Source organism: Lichenostomus cassidix, chromosome 1, assembly GCF_008360975.1.
Source record: "Lichenostomus cassidix isolate B80296 chromosome 1, HeHo_3.0, whole genome shotgun sequence".
Lineage (NCBI taxonomy): Eukaryota > Metazoa > Chordata > Aves > Passeriformes > Meliphagidae > Lichenostomus > Lichenostomus cassidix.
The window spans coordinates 31,145,698-31,170,061 of NC_139479.1; the positions used below are offsets into that span (position 1 = coordinate 31,145,698).

Genomic DNA, 24,364 nt, shown 5'->3' on the forward strand with positions numbered 1-24,364 from the left:
ACCCACACTCCAGGCTCATGTTGGCACTGACAGAACAGATGTCCACCTGCCTTCATGGAAACCAAGTGCCCACTTGAACTGGTCCATTTATATTACAATTAATATAGCAGACAAACGCCAACACATTTTCAGGCAGTGACAGACAAGTAAATAGGTGTGCTTTCCTCCACTAAAACCTATACATATAAAATAATGTTCCTCTTTAACTCAAGGGTAAAAGGAAGTTCTGCTTCAGGTTCATTTTTTTCAAATCAGTCATATGCTAAAAGCTGTTCACAGGAGACTGCAACAGTGAGTCTCTTAGTGCCTTTGCCCTGTCCCCTAGTCAATTCTAATCCCAAAATGCAGTTTAGTTACATGCAGATGTGTCATGTTTCATGAGGGTAACATATTTACAGGCTGACTGCTCTTATTTACATTGCTTTCATCTCTTCCTTTCATTGGCATTTTACAGTATCATATTATCAAATCAGCCTTTGGGAAAGAGGCCAGTGTATATAAATCTTTGGGAAAAAAAGATCCTGAGTGGATTAGCAAGTGACAGATGGTAGGCACTGTGTCTTACCACGCTGAGGCAATCCACATGGGAGGCAGGTTGCCAGGCGCAGAGCACGGCACAAACAAGTTGTGGCCTTACACAACTGATGGCAAGCAATGCAAAGGCCATCTGAAAACCTGCAATGGGGAAAAGATGTGCAGCAGATAGTTCATATGTGGTCATGGTGACCAGGTGTGAAAGAACCAAGCAGCATTCCAAGGCTAAAGCCCCTGGGATCCATCAGGCTGGCCCAGGGCAGCTGCACACCCATGTGCCAGTGGCAGTCTGTGATTGAGGTCAGCTCAGGCATAATCTCAGAAAGCAGTGCAGCTTCCTGCTTTTGGGACTGGAGCTAGCCTGCTTTACACCAGGCTCAAACACCTCTGCTTAGCATGTACCCTCACAGCTGGGCATTCCACTTCAGCATCCCCAAGGACTTGATTTAACCTGGCTGAAACAACAGCAAAACCTCTCAAAATTCCATTCTGCCGGTCCTTCACCCCACTAGCAAACAGAACAGACATCGTCAGTAACAGTGGCTGTGGTTCTGCTCCAGCACTGAAGATCACAGGCTTCCCCAACTCAAACTCTGCAGCGGACATGATGCACCAGTTGTTTGCCCCCAAATCCTCCCTCACAAACAAGCAGCAAGCTTTTTGTATAGCATGATGTAAGGCCATGCCCAGCCAAACAGCAGCTGCTCCAAGGGAAGGGCTGAGTTACAATTAATGCCAGACTGGGAAGTCACTTTGCAATATGGATGGTCATTTATTTATTGTTTTATCATGGCACATCAAATGTTATGGCTGCAATATCAGAACATGGTGTCATTTATAAAATATCAGTATTATTAATGTGGTGGTAAGATACTGTTAACATTTACAGAGAGGTATATAATAATCACACAGCTTTGCCTCAATGACAAAACACCCTGGCAAGCAGATGATGGAAGGAATACAGTGACTATTATCATGGTTTTTCTTCCTTGATTACTGAATGGCCTACAATGATATCAGTAATTGTTGCTGAATCTAATCCTTTTGAATACGGTAGATAGATCCTTTGCTTTTACAGTATGTGTCAGAATAAAAGAGAAGCATCTGAAAAATAAAGAGAAGGCATTTCTTTACAAAATGAGATGAAAAAATAAAACAATATAAATGGAACTTTCAAGTGTTTCTTTTTATATTTAAAGCTCTTATCTCAATAAACTGTATTTAAACATTCTTAAATAATCATTCTGTACCTTTGATTTTCTGTTTCACCTTTGGAAACAAATAGAGTAATCTCACTATAAATGTGTGCAAATAAAAAATATATAAATATATTTATGGCCCACGTCATAAAAAGGTTGTCTCGGAATTGTCATTTTTACAATGATCAGTTTGGGTTCCTTTCATTTTGTCCTGCAAGTTATTTGAGCTCTGTTCTTTTAAGCCTTTGAAGTCCACATGCAAAGAAGAGCCAAGCACACACATACTGTCCTGTGTTTCATTTTGTAAACTGCTTGGTGACACCTGTAGAACAGTCCCAATATGACTGAACAGTGGAGTTGATGTGATCCACTTCAACAAACTGAAGTCTGCTTGGTCAGCTGCCGAGCTCCACGGGAATGTTGTTCCCACAGGCAACGACTCCACCTCTGAATCGCCACATCGAACTTCATGAAATCCCATGGACCTTTCCAGACTACCTGCTGATGAGGGGAGCTTGTTTTCCTCATGCAACACAGCACCCTGGGGAGAGGCAGCCGCAGTCTGATCTGCTTTGTGTTCTGCCTTTGCGTGCTCTCGGAGAAGTGACTCCCTTGTTTGAGGAGATGCTGGCAAAGGAGTGCTTTGGTTATTAGCCTTATAACAATCACTAGCATTTGAGGCAAGGCTTGGTGAGAAGCTGTCTGTGAAGAGTCGTGTCTGACATGTTGTCTCCTTTACATTCAGCTGGGTGAGAAGCTGGGTGCGAGTCTCTGGGGACAGTTTACTCAACTGGCGTCCGAGCTGAAGCTGGGTTGGGAATAGTGTTCCCTGCAGGGTTCTGTATAGGAATCTGCAAGAGGAGAATGTGCACATGAAAAGAAATGAAAGAAGGAAGTAACCGATACATTATTAAGAGAAAATATCCAAATCAAAAGTACAACACAGAAAAATAAGACAGTTCTATGTGCTGTTCTTATGCTCTACACAAGACAGCTTGCAGATGGACAGGTCTGAATGCTGTGCTAACATTTTGATTAACAGCAAGCAGCGTAATAAATCTGTCACAAGGGGTCCGCCTTGTGAGTACACATGGTCTTGCACCATTCCTGATGAGGAATCAAAGGCATTTGGGCTAAGTCTGCAAAGCTAGCCTCCTACATCCACAAATAGGCAAGTAGGTCCACAACGCACTATCAGAATTTCTGTGCTGTGCATTTTCCATGAGGATGGACTGAATCCAGAAACATCACAGAAAACCTCACAGGGTAGCAAACCTCTGCATGGACAGGAGGTTCCACCTCAGTCTACAGTTATCCCATTCCTGTGGTCTATGGCCAGGAGCTGTGGTCTGTGCCTGTGGCCAGGAACACAGAATATGCTAGACAACCTGACTTCTGAATAATCAGCTGCTGAAAAAAACTGATGTGACTGTTAGGCAGAACAAAAGAGGGGGTGTGGAAAAAGAAATGTGTCTTGCTCTCCCAGTCATAAAGTGCCTTTACATGCCAGAAAAGATATGAGAGAAGATACAATACCTGGGCAGCAATGCAACCACTGGTGATATAATGCAAGTGAAATAGAACATGGGGTCTCCCATCAGCCTTTCCATAGTCCAGTAGGGATTGGATGGAGGATGGCAGACTGGGCAGGAAGCATTGTAAACCAGAGCCACAAAGAAAAATAAAATGATACTGAAGATGCAAGATGACCAGTGGAGAAAAGTCTAGAACAACAACCAAAAAAAACAACAAAAGTATAATGATTATTTATATTCTGAGAAATTTGCTGTGATTTAATTAAACGCCTTAATTTCTGGGGTCAAATCCATGCACAGCTAAGAGTTTAGAGCCTTGCATATTTAAAAATTCTTATTATAAATACAACACTACAAAGCTGTTTGCAGGTCTCATTTTAAAACTTTTTTCATGTTTGTTTAAAATGCTTGCTAAAAATAGAATGTGCTGAGGGAAAGATGCAACCATCTTACATTTTTGAAAGGTGGCACTAAGAGAAGAATTGCATATATGCCAGTGAGTTTCTGTTGTAGGCTGTGGGTACCTTACCCAAGTTTTTGTTTCAATAGCCAAATGCAGGATGATAGTGAAAAGAGCTATTGTGGTGATGGGAGTTCCCCAGGAAAAGATGTCCACCTCCGAGTCATAGTAAGTCTGTAAGAAAGGAGACAGAATTTAGCCCAAGCTGTGTTGCCAGTTCTCCTCCAAATGCTTTAAATAGAATGGCTTAAACCAAACACTTACAAAATAGGGGATGAAGAAGCAAACCAGACTTTGATACATAGCATCAATCATGTTCATCCAAAACATGTGTGGTTGGTACTCCTGTGTCATAAAAAAAAAAGAAAATCATATCATGCTATTTGCCAGGATAGGTATTTTGAGTGGCACACAGGAAACATTTACAAAGGTGCCCTATTTTATACACTACAGTCAGACCACCAATTTCAGGAGGAGCTCTGTGAAGTTTAAGAACATGAATAAATGGGTTCTACATCACACCTGCACAAGCACAGGGTATTTTTGGGCAGAAGAGAAAATAGAAGATGCACACATACTTAGTGAACACCCACAACAACGGTCTTTAGTGGCAATTCATGCAGTGGTGTATATACATATTTATGTTATAAATATGTATATAAAACATACATATATACACATACAGATATACATATATATACACATATCTATATCTCTAAGTGTGAGCATAAAATTGCTTGCTAAAACCAATATTAAACTAACATTTTGGTTTAAAGAAATATGCTATTGCAGGGTTATGGATAGTCATATAAGGGACCTAGATATACGGAAAAATAGTTTATAAATGGCAAAATGTTTATATGATTTTGGTATATAGTTTACATCTCCAACAACTGGGTTCATCAGGTCTTCTTCCCTTTGTGGAGAATATCATTGCAGACTAAAATGGGAATTGAAAGACACTTAGAAAGAATTATGATGTTACTTGGCCTACTGAACTAACATGTAGTTAATTACTGCATCAGGTTGCTCAGAGGGATTGTGCAATCTCCACTATTGGAGACATTCAAAACTGGAATAGTTAAAGACCTGACAAACCTCATCTAGGTTTGAAGCTGTTTTGACCAGAGGTCTGGATCAGATGGTCTCCAGAGACAGCTAAACTATTCTATAATTCTATGGGCCTTGAATCTCTTTTTGAAAGAGATCCTACCTGAAAGAAGATTTTTAGGTTTTTAAAATAACTTTTTAGGCAACATTAAAGACAATATGATCAACATATTAAAAAACACAACTTAGAATGATTTCTGGGCTTGTTTATGAGAGATAACTATAGTGTGAACCTGGGGGATTTCTCAGTTTGCCAGCTGAAGACAGGCAGTCATAACCTCCCAAAAAGCCTTAAGGTATTACAAGATTTCTATCACCCTAAAAACATGCAAGAAAGGAAGGTATTAATATCACAGATCTTTCAAGTGTGATGCACTGAAACAGGAGAAATGTAGAAAACACAAAACAGATGAAAAAGAAAGAATTTGGACTAATGGACTAAAGCAAGTTACACTAAAATTCTCCTTTCATCTTTCCAGGAGAGTATCTAGCAGTGCCACTACATGTGTGGGGTACCAAATACAGGTGTACACTTGGAGGCAAAAAAACACTTACTGTGTCCTCTCAGAGGACAGCTTTGTAAGACACTTAAGAAGACTTCTGCCTTCAAAGCAATCTCTCCATATAGATAGTTTTGCCAAGCAGCAAGATTTTCCCACAGTACACTGTACCTGTAATTACCAGGAATGGTTTGGCTCAAATCCCTCCTGCAATTCCTTCTGTTTTCATTGGACAATTCAAGCAGATTTAGACAAGGTGTTTTCAACAGATATTTCAGCTGAATCTGTCATCTGTGACTACCTCCCTCAGTGACTAAGTTTATTGTGCTTACTCCCAAGGCTATCTTTCTCTTCTTTTTGTAAAGGGCTGGGGACTGGAGTTTTGAATAAGTACTGTGAGGTTATTCTGTGAAAGCTGACAGTAGCTACAAGGTGCAATCTGTTTTATTTTTGTGGTTATTTGTGAGCCTGGACCATGAAAGCGGTGCTCAGTTGAGGCTGAATTAAATAATCCAGACTTCTCTCCTGTCACGTATTAAAAATATGGCTGTTCGGGGTTTTGTTTGTTTTTTTATTTGTCTTTTGTTTAGGTGTACTTTTGGCATTTTGATTCAGATAGAATGTATCACAAAATAATAATACTGACTTCACAGAAGAAGTCATCTACTCTTTGGAAGCAAGGTTGGTTTTCAATTGAAACTAAAGATGTTCAGGAAAGAAATTACAGTAAGCAAGAAGTTTTTACCTCCATATTCTGTCCGCTTTTATAAAGCTGAGGTACAGCAATTAACACTTCAGCTGGCACGTCCTTATCCAGCACACCAGTAATCAGTTGTGGAAGAGAAGAGAAGAATAAATTAAAGAAGATCAGATACCACTGATCAATCATGGATGAGCCAGAGAACCCGCAGTAGAACTGGTACCAGAAGAGAAGGGCCACAAACATCTGAAACAGAACAAGCAATGCTGTAAATATAACAAGGTAAGGAGGATCATCATCCCACTGTGTTCTGAAGCCATTCTGGTTCCAGCTCTGCAAGGACTTATCTATGAATGCTAAACACGTGAGCAATACTTCTGAGGATACCTAGTCTGTAACTCACTTCCTAATGCATGGACCACTTAGCTAAGCAAGCAAACATCTGGCACACCTGCAAGTCTCTGTGCCACTGGAACCTCAGATCTCAGGCATGAACAAAATTAACTTTCTGTTCAAGTGAAACACTGAGGTGCAATTTAACTTGCAAAAAGCTCTCCCAAACACAACTGACTTCTCAGTGTCTGAGTACTGATGTCAGAGCACTTACACAACTATTGTAAGAACATGCATTTCCACAAAAATATCCTCTGCTGGCTGGAGATGTTTTGGGAAAGTTTTCTGGTCTACAACATATAAATGCAGAGCTTTTTTGCAAGACCAACATGAGACCAGCAGCAGTAACGTAGGTGAAACTGTAAGGTCTACAAAAGTTGTCTTAACAATTCTATCTCTGTGCTTTGACATTCAGCAAATTAGCAGTGCTGTAAAGATTCCTCTATCTCTCTTACGCTTCAGCTCTATGAAGAAACCAGCTGCATACATAGCTGCAGAGGGGTTGTTAATCTACTTGGGTTTGAGTTACCCAAAAAGGAACAAACCACACAACTCATTTCTTCTACACTTTCTTCAGCATGGACAATTCAGAGGGCTCAGGAGAGATGCTGCTTTCACCTGTTGATGAAGGATTTGAGGCCTAGAAAAAGATGGCCAGCTTCCTAGAGAAGGAAATAAATTCCTAGGCTTGGTTCTCCTGAAAATACAATTATTCTTTGTAAAGTGATTAACACTAGAGCCGGAAAACTGTTGGAAAATGTTGAGGGTTTTCCTCCTTTTAACCATGCAAATGGGAAATGACATGACCTCTCCTTTCACTTCCTCTTCTTTTTATATTCTGTTCTCAAAAAGCTTTCAGCCAGACGGAGAATGTTGATCCTTAATGAATTTTTGATATACAGAGGAAAATACAGGTCTGTTCTATCTGTGTGCCCAAATTTGGTTGAAAATTAAACACAGGAGATAAAAAAGGCTATGGTGTGCTTAGTCAGTAGGAATTGCTTTAAGGAGAGAAGGCCTGTCTCATAATGGGGAATTGCACAGAGTAAGAGGTTGATCCTGCAGTACACAAATGTACATATATGTGCATGCATGCATATACATACATATATATATATACACACACATAAGGTATATATGCTCAGTGAATGTTTACATCCTACACTGAAGTAGGGTTACCCTCTCCAGTACAGCTGTCTGGGACATGGCAATTTCATTCCAGAATTGAACATATTTTGAAAATTATTTCCTTTCCACACCCAAAACTGAACAAAATCTCTATAGTTATTTCTCAAAAAGAAATTGCAATAAATATATTAATTTAGATACTTTTATCTCACTGTTTTGAAATAAAGCAAAGTGCAATTAATCCTGGACCCATGAAATTTTCTCTCTAGAACCCTGATAACCTGTTTTGGAAACAGTTTGGCTCTGGCAAAAATGTGTAGTTTGGTGAAAATACAGTCAGCTGAAAACCTTCCTACCACCTCTACTATGGGTCTGAGTAGTGCTGTTGAAGAAAACTATACAAATAAATGAAATTTCAATAGCCAAGCTTAAATCAGATTTTTTTTCCCCTGAAATTTTATTTTGTATTAAACAAGTTTTTCATTTTATTTCAAATGTTCTCTCTTGTCTCTGTGCATTACCCCTCTGAAAAAGACAAAACAAATTTACATAAAGATTTTCAATAAAAGTTTCCCTTCTTTCCTTGCCAGGTGACACTGTTTTATGAATATGGTCCCAGACAGTGAATAATGTATATGTCAAAAAATGTTCAGTGCTGTCCTGCAGAGACAATGTGTAAAGGGAAGAAGATGTGCATGCGTATGCAGGTAAAATTCTGTTTACGTGAAATGACTTCTCATCAAGCTCAGATATTTCCAGTCATGCTATGTTTTAGTTTATATTTTACTTGTATTTTTATCATCTCCACCAAGCCAAACATCTTCTTGAATAAGTAATTTAAGATTCCAAGTGGCTTTTGCAGTAATGTGGAGTTTAAATTTCAAATTAGGTAGGTTCTAGTGGAGAACAGAAATTTTCATAGTATGAGCAAATGGAGAAAAAAAAAACACTTGAGGAAACGGAAAACTTGCAGAACATTTGCAGTGTAGCTATCCTGACTCTCTGTGGAGAATCACTCAGAACAGTCTCCTTGCAAAAGGTTCAGGTGCTCATATCTTCCCATTTTTAACAATCTTTCCTTAAGGGCAGGCACTGTGTCAGACATATTCATGTCTATATCCTGAATATCCAGCTACAGTTTTAGAGTCAGAAGCAACATGTATTTCTCAGAAATCTCCTGAAGGCTGCCAAACCACAGCCAACACAAAGAGATTTCTTCAGTTATTTTCTAGCCTTGAGGCAGTAGCTTCTGAAAATGTCTTACTAAAAATAGCATGAGAAGTAATACTGGTAATCAAGGGCAGTTATACCAAAGAAAATGGAAGATTTTACCCAAGCTGAACAAAAGTGGCAATGTCTAAAGAGCATCTCTGGCTGCTGATTGCTGGAGTGTCTTATGTACATTACTTCTATGTTTATATTTTTAAATTTTCATATCAGACAGCTGTGCATACATCTCTTGGAAGTTTAGATTTGATCCTGTCACTGGGTATCTAGGAAACATCCAGCACTGGGGGTGGGAATACAGATGTTCAGCATCATTCAGGATCAACCCTTAAAACTGATGCAATTGCACACCAGCACATATTTCACTGCTGTACTTCAACAGGTGGCTCTCCACTTAGTGCAGCATTACTTAAATTTGCTTGCTGACTCAATTTCTGACTCAAGCAGCAGCTCAGGCCGCGAAGTCCCTTCTTTCTTCTGTGTCTGAAAGGGTATTTGCATGCAGTTCCTGCTCTGACCACAGTACGTATTTTAACTCGCTTGTTTTAACACAATGATACTTTAATAATCTTTTAGCACCCTTAGGTATTCCTGTGACGTTCAAAATTTTGAGCAAATGATGGTTTTCTTCTGATAAAAATGGACGTCTTTTTCCTGCTTCTTATATGCCTTTCTCCCAAGGTGATATGTTACTGTTGCAAGTGAGCAAATCTATGTGCCTGCCAGTGACTCCCACCCAGCTGGTGGTATTCTTGGTTGCCTTGTTAGGCTGTTTTCAATCATCTTTGTACTCCAAGATCAATCCAAAGGGCCTTTGTTGAGGCCAAGGACTTGAGTTGCTGCTGGCTCCATGCCCAGTACTGGATTGAGTCCTGTTTCATACACCAGGGAGGAAACACAGACCCGTCGTCTGCTCTTTACCACCGTGTGCTTCCTTTCTGATGAACTCTTTTGATTAGTTGGGAGTAAGATAAATCAAGAAAAAAGCCTTCCTTGTCTCCTCATCTGAGACACAGAGAAGACTCAAATTATCTTAAGTCACTAGGAAATATGTACAGTGATTCATAAACAATGATGATATACAGTCAGGAAGAGAAATCACACTCAACTGCTACTTGGGACCAATGCTGGATGTCTTTGGCATTGAAGACTCCTGTATCCAGCCAGCTAAATTCTGCAAAACTGCTCTATAAAGAAACTTTTCTTCAGCAATGCTTGTTATTTGTGTTACCTAATTTGCACATTCAGCAGCACACTATAGCTGTTATGGAGTAGGTCCCGTATTCCTGCAAATGGCAGCCAGCTGTCTTTCAGCTCTGCAAATTTCTTTGCAGCTTATTTATAAACCATTTGAAGGCTGACCTAATGCTCACTTAGCACAAAATAAACCCTGGAAACATGTGGTGCCATAAAGCTGCCAAGTCAAACACTTACTGCATTTTTGTAGAAGAAATACAGCACCATGTTGGCGAGTCGGGAATAACACCAGTGGCCATGAACGAGCAAAAGCTTCTCCAAATGCCTGAATCTTGGGATTGCAAAGTCACTTGCCATCACCGCCTTTAATGAAACAAAAGTTGGAATCATTATTGTAAAGCACCACTTTCAACACTAACAATGAATCTAGTCATCTTCTCGACTCCTACAATCAGTGGAATTTGTACTCATGAAGAATGAAATTCATGACAGTGCTTATGAAATGCAGCTATTGCTGCATGGATCTGTAATACCCATGAGCAAACCTGGCAGCTTGGCAGGACATGCAAGGCAACCTGGTCCTCACCCAGAAGAGATTACAGCCTACATTCCAGATGGTGACGAGCAACAACAAAAAGCAAGAGGTGGGAGAATAGCTGGCAATTGCAGTTGCACAAGCATGAAGGCTCAGGGTCCATGTGTGAAGATCTTGGTTGCTGTAATATCTTTCTCTGTGAAAACTACTGAGCACTTACAGGACAAAATGAATTTCCAGAGAATAAGATAAGAAAATTACAGTTAAGTGGTTTCATCATAGGTATTTGACTTTAAAAGATAAAACAATAATATTTGTTTTAATTACATTTGCAGTCCTGATTGACAAAGTTTATTTGGCTGTCCTGAGATATCAGTATTTTGAGGGATTTTTAAAATCACACATTTTCTCTAACTGTGTATGAGAAAAAAAATCACACTAGATGAGACTCCTCTGGGACTGTGCAGACTGTCAGATGACATTGACAAAATGAATCACACAGCTTCTTCTCTAATTCTGACTACATTTCATGATACTGTACATCTAGATAAGACCTTCTTGTGTTATCATGGCTGTTTCATGATTTTCCTTATACCTGGGATCACACAAAGATTTCATTTAATATTATTTCACATTTCATTTTCTATTTTCGTATTATCTTTCTTCTCACAATTCTGTCATGAAAAAACAGGAGGAAAGGCGAAAACCTCCAAAGGATCAGTATCTTCCTTACACTCTGCTCGGTATATTTTGGCTGTATTTTTAAATGAGATATCTTTCCTTTTAAGTTTTCCTAATTCTCTTTCTTGGTAAAACATCAGAAGGGCTCAGTTTTCCCAAGTAAGTGCTAGTAGAAGCTATTAAAATAAACTCTAAAACAGTATGCAAGAGAAGGTGTAAGAATGGAATTTAAGCAGTAGATATATGTAAGGACTGAGACATTTTTTATTATGTTGACAGATCCTAGGATTTCTCAAGTACTGAGACACACTTGTTATAACCTCCCGGCACAGAAGTCTGATTCGTCTTGCAGACATACAGATATCTTGCAGTTTGAGGAGAACAGAGCTATGCTATGTCTGCTTCCTTGTCCTCCACCCCATCTCAGCCTATTCCAGTGTCAAAACAAAACCGTTAGCTTCATTTGTGCTTCTAACATAGTACTTCACAGCACACTGTGAGAAGTGTCATGATTTTTTCTTTTTTTTATTCTATTTCTATTATGGTGAGGAACACAGAGAGAAAAATAGTGTTATCCAATTACATTTGCATGTTTACTTAGTCTCAAAATACCCCCTTGATTTTCACAGTTCATTTTTTTCTTCCAGCTCCACATGCTTCCACAGAATGTGGAAAGAAAATAAATCAGACAGTATTGCTGTCTTAGACATCTAAATGCTCAATGCTTTCTGAGTACCTGTGTGTGTACAATCCTGATAGTTGATCATAGTAAAGAGATCTGTGTGGTTCCTTAGGACTTGCAATAAGGGAAGGGATCTATAAACATTTTCCACTCTGTTGAACTTTCATTTAGAAAAAAAAAAAACCAGGTAGTTTAATGAGTTAATGAGGAAATAGCTTTCAGACCTGAATACACTGTAAAAGCCAGGGGGATTTGAGGACTGGTTATTGTAAGTGTATGAGCTCAACTGAAAGTGGCATAAAGGGGTGAGGAGTCAAAAAAATGCTATGAGCACTGTATGTCTACATTAGGAAAAAAAGTGATCTGAATTAATACATAGAGGACAAGAGCTTATTGATAAATTCATAAGAGGTGATAAGACCCAAGGAGATTGCAGCAGACTTTTTTGAATTGATAGGTTTGGAGGGAAGCCCACAGTACCAGCCTTCTCTGGGCTCTCTGGAGCTTGGACTGCTTGCAAAGTGATACTGCTGAAGTTATGCAAAGCTCTCAGAAACTGATGTAGGCTGGGGAACAACAAAAACACTTGGCATCAGCTTAGTTCAATAATTCCTTTTCTCCTGCTGTCTGTAACCACCAAAGTTGGAGTCATAGGGTCAATGGCTGGGATGTCATATGCACAATCAGCATCTGAAAATTTTTACAGAAGCTTTTTTTTTGAGTCTAAATTACAGCTGCTAACAAGTTTGGAAAACCATTCTTAATGGACTACAGCCCTCAAAATTGTCTGAAGGGCACTGATTGGCCCTCCATTGGCCCTGGAGGTTACTTTGACTGAACCCCCAGGATGATTAGAAGGAGAACAAGTGGAATAGTTCTGCTGGGTCAGGCTGAACCCTGTTTTCCCTGGTATCTAGCTTCCAAAAATGGCCAACAGAGGATTTGAGGATTCATACACATTGAAAGTTGTATGATAAATAAGAAAAATATCTACTAACTTTTCTCCAGTGACCTGTCCTAGCTTCTGCTGATCTGTAGTCAGAAAATGCATATAGTTGATACCCAAGTTCATAGCTCACTTAAATTTTTGTTTCATAAGTTTGTGTTGACCCTAATAAATTATAGCATTCATAAAATCCCATGAAATAAAACTCTACAGTCAACTTGTGCACTGTGTGAAGGGGGCCTCTCTTCCCTTTTGAGCAAAACATCCAGCCAATGTTGCAAAAAATGCAATTTGGGTCAGAGAACCACCCACTGGTAACTAAGTTAAGGAGCATGCTCATCTGCTCAGGTCCTCAGGATGGAAACACTTCCCACTTTCACTGTAGAGCTATTTGACATATACTCAGCTACTCTGTTTTCTCATGCAATCAGCCTGCCCAAACATAAGGCAGGTTGTGGAAATGAGGAATCTTCCTCATTCTCTGTGTCTTACTGCCACGTCTGGTCCTAACACTGCAACTGAACTGTGCTGGCAGTAGAGGAGGCTGAGATAATACATACATCCTATACATATACATCCTCTTTTCTGGGGATGAGACAAGTGCCTCTTACACAGTGGTAAATGCAGTAGTCATGGACAGAACACATCCAGAAAGTATCCTCACCCTGCTATTCCCTGTGACTGAAAACGTGGCCAAAACCAAGTCTTGCTATAAAGTGTAAAGAGCAGTGGCTCTGCAAAGGGCTGCAATTTCTACTTGCTTTACTGTTTTGCCATCTGAATAAGTTGAGTGGTTGAGGTCTGTGGGTGGCTGGGCTAAGGGTCACCACCACACCATGCAAATAAGCTACATCAGTTGTACTGGCTTGTGCAGCCACTCCATAGAAGTATACCCAAGCAAGAAACAGGAGAGGAGAATAAAACTCAGAATAAGATGAACTTTCATTTCCTAAATAATGCATAGCTGAGCGTTTTTTCTCCTTTAAACAAGTATTTAGCTAATTATTTCTTTAATCATATTGCTTAGAAGGATCTGGTAAGTTCAGTTTTCTGAGAAGGTAATGTGTGTTTAAAATCACAGATCCGACAACAAGCATGAGCCCAAACTGAAGCTGAAAGCACCCTTCTAACATCCAGCTGGCATGGCTCAGCACAACTGCTGCTTTTCCTTTATTTGTGCTGACTATCCAGAGGCAATCTGAACAATCTGACCTGTAGGAAGTGGCTGTTTCACCCCTCATGGGAGTGCTTTCCACCAGATGAGCAACATTACCTGCATGCCTTCTTGACCAGAGATCCCCACACCAACATCTGCCACTTGGATCATGCTGACATCATTAGCACCATCACCTACAGATGACAAAATACAGTTTTGTTGTCACTAGTAGACCAACAACAGTTAGTTAGCAACAACAAAGCAAAGGAAAAACAGTTGTTGGTTGAGAACAGTAAGAGAGATATGAACTAAGTATTGGTTGGCTACAGTAAGGGAGCGTGCGGTAGAAAAGGATCTTTAGAAAATAAGGTTCAAAGCTCACAAATTTCCAAGACATTCTGATATTTGTAGACTTTTTTATCATGGGAAAGTAGCAAGAAAACTAATCTGTCTCTTTTTAGTAATACCTAAAATTCAGGTATCAGGCCTGAACTGCACCAACAGTAAAAACAGTGGAAGGCTGAGAATGATATTCCCAATACTTCTGCTTCCTGATTAGCAGTCTGCCTGCAATCAGGTATGACTAAGAATTAAATGTGCAAGGAGGCCTAAAGCCAGTGAGAATGTCTACATTGTAAAAATACTAAAAAAATTAAAAAGTAAATAAATTAAAGAAAAAGTCAAGAGAATGGGGTTGACCAGTTCGAGATCTTTCATACATCCAAATCAAGATTTGATTGGAATGGTTGCAGAGCCACCACCCGCTACTCTGCTTCCAATCATGATACCACAAGTGATAGGTACCACAGACAGGATACCAGAATGAGACATGGATCTACTTCTTAACCTCCTAAATTTACAGCCAGTGTGCTAGTGGAAAATAAAACTGTATTAGCTTATGACAAGATATTTGGTATTAGATTTCAGTGGTTGAGGTGGACACCACATCTCACCAGTTTCCCTGCTGTTAGCAGGTATCTGCTCACCAGACAAAGTTGATGTCTTTGTGACTGTGTGACATAACCCCAAGTTAGCTCATGTTAAAAGGGAGGATGCATACATCTGGGTTTTAAGCCAGAGCAGGAGCTTGACCTCAACTCATAGGCTCAAGATGCCCAGAAAAAATGATAATACAAGCTGCCCAGTCTCCATTAGTGTTTTTAAGCATTCTGGATAATTCAAGTTAAAGAGCCAGATGTTTTTTACAACATATGCAAATGATTATGTCCACAGTCAGTCAGCCAAAGATACAAATTTAGTAGGAGGGAGGCAAACTTGAGCTAGATATAATATGAGAGCATGAAGATTATGATAATCAGCATGCATTTGGTGATGTTGATGTCACATAAGTCTGGCAATTATTGTATGTACTTAGGGTTTCTCATGGGCAGGTCCCACCCACATGTGTTCCACGTATAATTAACCAACACAGGTAGATAAAAGCAAGTGTATTTGTGACAGTATATGCTGAAATAATATAATCTCATGAACATCCCTATCTCAAACTTGACATAGGGAAAGAAGAGCCGGTTGACTTGTATAAAAATCATAGAAACGTGGAAGATCCTGCCAAATTTAAGACAGACTGACTGCCAAAGTCTCCTCTTTGCCAACTGAGTGATTAGGTGGGAAAAAGTGTAAGTGCTGGAGTGATGCCAGTTGTAAATCCACTCTCCATAATGACAAGGCCAAGGCATACTCTGTGCTGTATGGCTGACTTGTGATGATAAACACAGAGTCTTGAGTTTAAGCAGGATCCTATAAAACAGCACTGAGCACAATTTTTTTTTTTTTTTGTGTAATACAATGATTGCAAAATGGTGTTTTGCACAGCATCAGATAACCCAGTTCTTCACAGCTGTGTTCAGACATGTCAGAACCTCTTAGCATAGCTGGGTCCTGATTACCTATCCTCTGTAGGAAGAAATCCCAAATACTGCTCCAGAGCTCTATCCTGGTTTTGAGAGAATATGTTAGAATAAATATATTAGAATTGTCCAACATGTTTTCAGACAAAACTGGAAGGCTGTTTCAGTTGTAGGGCACCTGGAAGGGTCCTATTGCAAGCCAAAATAGTCAAAATTTTCAAGATATAATATACATCAAGGCAGGCTAGTTTAAATTGAGTTATTTACCTATTGCCAAGGTCATTGCTTTGAGTTTGTCTCTGACTAGTTTCACTACCATGCTCTTTTGGAGTGGGGTAGAGCGACAACACAGTACTGAACGGCATCGCTTGGCTAGTGCAAGAAATTTATCTTCTAGCATAGGTTCCAGGGCATAAGCTAGAGTCCTTCCATCAATCACTAGGCCCAGGCTGGAAAGCACAGAGGAAGAGGGTGGATAGAGAGGGGTGAACCCAACAGTCATGTTTCCAGTAGCTTCGTCCATTGTGTTGTTTGAAAATTTAGACTCTACGTATTGCAGACACTGTTCCAGCAAGACAGCACAAGTCTCCTGAAAAAAAATTCAAAATAAAAATTCTTGAGAGAAAAGAACATGTATTCAAAGGCTTCTGATTTCTGCATGTTTAGGCATAACTAATATGGGGAATATATTATTTGCTGCACTGTTAAGTTTAAATTTCTAATAACCTTTTCTACTTGTTCTGAACATACTTAATTCTTACAGAAGGTATGACAACACTAAAGAGTAGAAAGGCTTAAAATGTAATTCTTCTTTAACATGCACTTTTGTATGCTAAATCGATTTCTTTTAGCTCCTTCTCAGAATAACAGTGCTGGGAAATGATATATAATTGGTACCAAGTTAACTGTGGTGATGAACACCATTAGGGTGATGAACACCATGTATACGCCCACAACTCAGATCAAAGAATTATGCATTGTTAAAGGCCAATTAAAGGTTATTTAAGCTGAAATTTCTCTCCTAGCCATACTCAACTAGAAGGTGTTATTGAGAATATATGAACATTTAAAAGAAATGCTATTGGTCTTACAGCAAAGTATGACTAAATAGAAAAACCATGGAAAATCAATTTACCAGTTCAGTTGATACACCCAAGAATGGAAAATGCTGTTATCTTTTCTTCCTTTTTGAAAGAAATTGGAGCTGAATATTGATGGCCTACCTCTCCTCTGCTGATATGAAGTCCAATTTTATCACCCCATAAAAGTACTACAGCACTATCAGTCTGGTTCCTTGTATGTCAGACCGTATCAGTAAACTCTCTGTGACTGCTTGCAACAAGTTGAGCACAGGAAAGATCAGTAATTCAGAAGGATTAGAAAAAGGTCTGTTAGGAAGCAAGGCATTATGGTAGATGTAGTTTTCTGCCTCACAGTGTTAGCATTGAAATTTAAGTATTGCTTCTATCTCCAGAGAAAAATCCACCTGAGAAAACATGAATGAGTTATCTAAATACTACATTTCAGTGGCATAAAATAAAGCACAAATTCTCAATAGGTTATCAGTTGCTCTTTTTCTCAACAGGTATTTAATAATAGGTTGTTTTTTAGACCCATTAGTGCCAATAAACAGAAACAGGGATGTTTTCAGAATGCATACTGAAGAAAGCATTTTATGCTGCTATGGCGTATTTTCATTCATGGTGGAGTTCACTACACACAGTTACATGTTTTCAGTAAATTTATGATACATGAGACTATGGTTTAGAAGCATGATTTACTGAAAAGTATTCAAAGACATATCCTACCGGAAAATTACAGATGAAGCAGGAAAAGAAGCAAGAAAAAAAAGAAAAAAAAAAAGAGGAAAAGGAAAAAAGCCATGAAACTTTTAATTGTCCAAGTTGAAAATAAAGCAAAACTAATTCATTAGTAAACTTGTATATTGGATCTGCTTACTGGTGATTCAGCATTCAAAGTGATGATTTCTTCATCGTGATCTAGTAGTTTGCAGGCATATGCAATATTAACAGCTGTTTCTTGCTTGTCTCCAGTAAGAACCCAAATCTGCAACCCAGCTTTGCGCAAGCTTGCAATGGTTTCTGGAACACCATCCTGCAAACGGTCCTCTATGCCAGTTGCACCTAAGCTCATAAAAAAAGCACAATATTCCATATTGAACGAGCACTTAGGGTTCCCCAGAAATTTTAAGCTTAGATTTAAAAAAAAACCCACCAAACCCCAAAATAACCAGCAGTCACTCTTACTGGGTAACAGCTGAACTACCAATGGTTGCAAGATTTGGGCAGCTTTGTGCGGGTATTGAGGAGGAAGAGAGAAAAGTAGCTGTGGTAAACATTTGCATCAACAATGAACAACAAATCCAGAATTCAAAATTTCAAAAGCACATGCTACTCCTAGTCCTAGAGTATCACAAGGCTTATTGTCTCTATGCTCTGTATCTACATAATTTCTTCTAAATGTTAGAGGGCTTTGGAGATCATTTCAGTTCCTAAGGGTCTTAACTGCCATTTCTCATTGAGAAGAGAGTGGGTCACTAGAAATTTCTCTTTTAAAGGGGAATAACAGCAGGACTGCAGCTTGGCAACAGCAGACTAGGCTGCAGACATAAACCTTTTCCTGCCTTGTTGCTGCTCTTTGCTCTTGCAGAAAAACACTGGTGGCCAAATGAGATACAGCAGAGCAAATCATAAATCTGTTGGCAAGGATGTGAGAGTAAAATGTGTGTTTTCATGCTTTCAATGCATCTTTCTACCTGTTTATAAGAGACTGGGTATCTCTTTTATGATTACATAAATCAGTTGACAGAGACAAGATTTTCATATATATGGAAAGTGGCAAAAAGCCACTTGGGACCTAGCTCAGTGTCACCACTTGTACATCAGTGCTCCACTGAGTCTCAGAGACACTTCAATGTGAGGAAATGCAAGCCCTGCTACTAGCAAATGAGGAAGTGACAGACATGCAAGTTACCTGGAACAACAGGAAAAACAAAATAAACTTTTCTCAGCTAATTATTACTCCTATGGTTGTTCCTTGAAGAAAACCCAATTAACAATAGAAGTCCACTTAAGTCTGAGCACCAGCCATTTACATGATAACACATTCTTAGGGCAATGTTGGGAAAAACTATTGCTATCCAAGCAAAGAAAAATATACTCTAGACTGAATTTTTCTTCCCACAACCTAATGATGTCTGATCATTAGGCTGCAAACCGCAGTTCGAGTTTCTTGGGGAATGACTCAAGTCAAGAGCCAAGAGTTTCTTGGCTCACTTATTTGTCTAGCAGCTCAATGTCATGGCTTTTTATTTTTTTTTTTTCCACCTCAGAGTGCAGCCAGAGCTAACAGGCACACCTATGGTGGGATCTTAATTACTCTGGTCTGAATTAGGCAACTCACATCTCCCTTTTAAGTCAGGGGAGAGAACCAGACACTTCAAGGGCATGATTCATGTAATCCTAAAGTGGATATCTAAGTCAGACCAAATGAACTGCACTTTTTTTCTCTCCATTGGTTATATGTTGAGCCTTAGAGATCTGCAGTAGATACATTAAAAGTAGGGTGAGGTGGATCTGTTTGCCAGAGACAGGCATGCTGGCAATTAGTGAAGGTTGTTTTCTCCCTCAGTGTTATGGCTGTCCCAGTTCCTTTGCCAGAGAAAGCAATTGGATGCATGGAGTAATAGTGTATATACACACATTTTAGAATCTCAGTTCTTTCAACATCTCCACTTAGAAGAGTATGACTTAGCTCATGTAACACTTTCTACATACACTGATTTTAACTGCAAACCCTTGCCACAGAATATACAGGCCCTGAGTGCATGTGCTGAATCTGATGTATATGCAAGTTGATGCCTCTCACAAATGCAGTTTATGAGCTTTGCTTTATGCATGTCTCTGGTGCCCCTGGAGTCATGGAAGTCTCTGACATGTTGAAGATGCACTGAGCTAATGAAATTCTGTATACAGCTTGGGTGAAGTTCTCCTTTTGTTTAGAGCAGCAGTTCCCATTTATGATATTGTGTCAAATTCATCCCTGGTATTAGTCTGCTCATTTCACTAGTGATAAAATGATGGCAGGAGCAGGGAAAACAGGGTATGTCTTTTATGTTAATTATATCCCATTGCTTTGTGGTGCTGCACATGACAGCCACGATGAAGTCCCACGGAAGCCAATTTCTGTACTGTCAGAAACAATTTAAGGGAAAGAATGGATTTCATAGCCAAGCTTTCAGAATTTTTATTGCATTTTAATTTCATGTCCAGGTCTCATTTCATTACCTAGCAGATGCAGATTCTTCTCTATCCGCAGTGCTGACTGAAACAGAAGTTCTTCACGATTTTCAATAGAGGATTCTGCTTCTAAATGAGTTTTTAACCAACAGCCATACTCTTCCTTGCTGAGAACCTATTACAAAACGTATGTGAGGGCATAGTCAATATGATGCAAAGGCATTCGTACTTTACTGAATAAAATGAAAAAGAAGTTATGAATCAAGAGCAATAAAATAATAAATACCTTCAGTAATCTTTGTCAAGACTCTCCTTAAAAGCAAACTAAAAGCCTGCATTTACTTACTCTTTTTGCAATACAGAGGGTTCGCAGCCCATCTACAGCATAAAGATTAAGGTAATTCTGGGTTTTGCTTCGAATTTTTTTTTGATGTTTGCCCCGAGGGTCATCTAGATAAGAATAAAAAAATAAATTACTCATTGAAAAATAACAGCAGCTGAATGGCCTCAGAGAATACAACCTTGTATGCAGTACTCACTGTACCAGCACTTTATAACTGATACTTGTAAAGAGCTGTTGATGTTTCCAGGGAAACTCAAGTAAAACATTCCATTAAAAAAAAAGTCTTTTTATTCTCTTTTCTCTCTTCCCTCTTCAAAAAAGTCACTGTGAATGTATGTGAGAAAGACCTTTTTCTTACTCTGTAAGTATTTCTTTCACCTGAATATTTTAAGAAATCATTATAATCTTCACAGCAAACAATACTGTGGAAATAGAAGTATGATTTCAAATACATACTAGCAAATGCTTTTCTGCTTCTCCACAGCTCATCATGTGCAGAAAAATGACACTTAAAAATAGCACTTAAGTTTTCCACCAAGGCTAACATCTTGAAAGAAGTGGAAACAGTGATCTGTTTTGTATATCTGAATGCATGAAGGTCCTTTCGTCTGTTAGTGCTGTACTGATACTTCTTATCAGCCTGAATCAATGCAAGAAGTTCTAGATTTGACTGTGATTTCATTTAGAGGAGCATTTGCACTTGCAGACCTCACAGCTAGCTTCTACCTTGGATGCATCAGCAAAACTTCCACTAAGCTTTACCCTTCACTTAAACCCGTGTGTAACTACTCAAAAAGAGGACTGAACATGTGTTTCTTCTCTCTTTAGCTGGGACTGGTGCAATGTGCTCACTCTGTGATCAATATAGAGTAATAAATATGATGGCAGCACATCATGGTCATCTTACTACATGAAATGATGTCTTCAAAAATTAAAAACAAGTGATAATGAATCTTTTTAGTCATCTAGGATCAAGACAAGTTCATGAAATACGTACTGAGGTAGTAATCTTAAATAATATGAATGGCAAGGTTAGCACTAAAGTAAACATACAAGCTGGTATATTTTTAGATTGGAATGTTAAGTAAGAATGACCACTACCTTCTTGCAGGTTTTCCTATTCCCTGATGTGATACACATTTTTAACTGAAGTCTGAATATTTTTGGGGGATGTAGAATCATTTCAGATATAATTCTGTAATTGGAGCTGTTTCTAAATGCAATATTTGTGTTACTGGTACTTGCACAGTACCTAGTCATAAGAGTCAGGTCACTGCTTCTCACCAGAAGTCTGAGAACCTCAACAGACCTACTACATACTCAGTTCATTACTGAATGTGCTCACCTCTCAAACTGAAAGCCTATGGGCACTATATCGTTATATCAAACGCTTGGTACAGGTATATAAAGTAGATAGCATAAGCAGCTTACTCTTTATACTTTTTGGTGCCCATTTACTCAGTGTGCTTTGATACTGAATTTGATCTTGCTATATGTTGACTGCATTCATGTATCTGCCTGTCTGTGAAGTTCCACAGCATTCAGCACATTCGTATTTATACAGCAGCAGAGTGCATAATTGGGCATTCAGATGCTCCAGCACAAACACATACATGTATTGATTTTGTAGAAATAAGGGAACTGTGAGTTTGGGTTTTTGTTTCATTTACCTCAACCATGTATCAGAACATTTTACTCTCTGTACAGCACTTTTCTCACCTTCAAAGACTTTTCTATCCTCTCTAGGTCTGCAAAGCTGGGAGGATACATACTCAGTTGTTCCTAAGAGAGTCTGTAAAGATTGTGGTATTTCCTGCATATGTGCATTTCAGTTCCATCTCTGATTAAGGTCATGTGGTGAATACTGGAATATTCTCATAGGCCTGTCCATCTACCTATTAATGCCACATATGCTATCACTGTTCATTGTCTCAAAGGGACAATACAGATATATTATTCCAGGATGTCCCTACAAGTATTATTTGCAATTGGAAAGCCCTTTCTTACACTATATATGGAAATATGCCTATAAGGAAGTGGCAGCCTAACACAGTTTCATTTAGCTACTTTTCTGTTAGTGTGTTATAACATTTTTGACACATGTGACTTTGCTGTGTAGCATAATAATTTTTTTTTTCTGGGAGAAGTACTGCAGCAAGCCTTCTTTGATGCTTCTTTTATTAGTGAGTCATCTTTTTTAACTTTAGAACAATAAAGCAGGCAAACATTCTTCTTAATTTATTGTGATAATTAGCATTCTAGAGAAAAATGCCATATTTTTTGCATATCCCACATGAAATTGTCTTATGGGAGTGGCTATTTCCGTGGCTCACTGACTTCAAATAATGCAAACTTCAGATGGTGCTTGAACACATCAAAAGCTGTTTCTATCCCTTTAAGGTTAAGTGGTGTTAATCACTTCAGATCTGTCTGAATACCATGGGCGCTAATGCAGTGATCATAATGTCAAATGCTCATACCCCCTTCAATGAACAAAGCAACTCTCTACCAATAGAGCTGGGCATACTATTTTCTGTGTGAATTCTCAGTTCCAGCATCTCTCTCTTCCACCAGCATACCAAGGACAGCTAAACCCTCTTCTGGCTGTTCATGTGCCTCATCACTCCTACCCTGAGATTTATCTTGTGCTCAGAAGTTAGAAGAGGGGAAAGAATCTCTTGCAGACAAAAACCAGTTGTGGAGATTCTTTTTATCTGGGATGCAGTGTCTGTGCTGGGCCTTGTGACCACATGCACCATGTCAGTGAAAAACAGCAAGGAAATCTCCTCCAGAAGAATGATAGAGAGCTACTGGCCTTCTTCTTCATTTCCTTCCATAATTTCGAGCTGCAGAAAGCCAGCACAGTCATTTTTTTCTCAATGACTTATGTTCACAGTTCCTGTGTGAGCTGGGTATTGACCCAAACAGTAACTTTCTTATTTATGAACACAGTGACTTGAGATAAAGTAAAAACAATACACTCTTGGCAATCATTTCAAGGCTTTTGGAAATATCTGTTTGCTATCAGAATACATCAGGTTCCACAGTCTTAACTAGACATACAGGCAGAGCAAATGGAGTCATAATCTTTTTAAGTTTTGAAGCTCATGATGATTTATACTTTTCCACAAGACACAAGGAAGCTAAAACATAATACTTCTGCTTTTGATTTTAGGCTGTTTCTCATGTCATATTCTAAAATACTCTTCCTCCCAAACAGGAAGGTTTCTGACAGGACCCAGTCATGCCATGTGGTGTTTGAGCTGGGAGATTACAGGCATGATGATGCTTTGGTCCTTCAGTCTAAGGGCACAAGTCTCAAGCCACACGCTTGACTGGTGTACAGTTCTTATGGCCCTGAAGCACTAAGAGAGCAAACATCAAGCTGTGGGATTAGTTGTCATGCCCATTCACTTTTTAGTAATTTCTTTGAAATGATAAATGACTGAATTCTCGTAGCATTACATCTCCTCTCACAGTCACGTTCCACTGTCATCAGTGAATTGGATGACACCAATGACAGATCCGACAATATCGATAATAGCCACATCATAAGTCTTTTGAGGCACCCTTTGTGGCTAGCACAGGTCTTTCCCATGAGAATTCTTTTTGTGTTTTATAAACAAAGATAAAGTTTGGATGTTATTAAAAACAGTGTCCCAAGATTTGGATGATGCAGGCCTGGCCAGTCAGGCCTAGGGGGAGGTTTCTGGCTGACCAATCTGGGTGACCTTTGAAAATTCTATATATATGTTGAAATCAAAACAATAAAGGTCTTTTCCTTCTTGCCACTGAGAACTGGGTTCTTTTCTCTGCTAGCGGCTCAACAGCGACAACCCTTTATATCCACTGACACTAGGATACTGCAGACAGAGACAGCAAATTCAGTTCCAGGAGTGAAAGATACTCAA

The 24,364-nt window shown here is 39.1% G+C and overlaps 1 protein-coding gene across 1 annotated transcript in view; it reads right to left on the bottom strand.

The window, feature by feature from the left end:
• Positions 1–1,286: 1,286 nt before the first annotated feature.
• Positions 1,287–24,364, bottom strand: part of ATP10A (ATPase phospholipid transporting 10A (putative)) — a 113,900-nt gene continuing 90,822 nt past the window's right edge. Inside the window, exons 11-21 of the mRNA XM_085055490.1 lie at positions 20,457–20,560; positions 20,159–20,285; positions 17,811–17,995; positions 16,119–16,440; positions 14,101–14,177; positions 10,221–10,346; positions 6,084–6,284; positions 3,993–4,073; positions 3,798–3,902; positions 3,270–3,457; positions 1,287–2,584 (exon numbers count right to left, since the gene is read on the bottom strand). Coding sequence (XP_084911616.1) covers positions 1,879–2,584; positions 3,270–3,457; positions 3,798–3,902; positions 3,993–4,073; positions 6,084–6,284; positions 10,221–10,346; positions 14,101–14,177; positions 16,119–16,440; positions 17,811–17,995; positions 20,159–20,285; positions 20,457–20,560 — 2,222 coding nt within the window. The 3' untranslated portion in view covers positions 1,287–1,878. The remainder of the gene's footprint in view (positions 2,585–3,269; positions 3,458–3,797; positions 3,903–3,992; positions 4,074–6,083; positions 6,285–10,220; positions 10,347–14,100; positions 14,178–16,118; positions 16,441–17,810; positions 17,996–20,158; positions 20,286–20,456; positions 20,561–24,364) is intronic.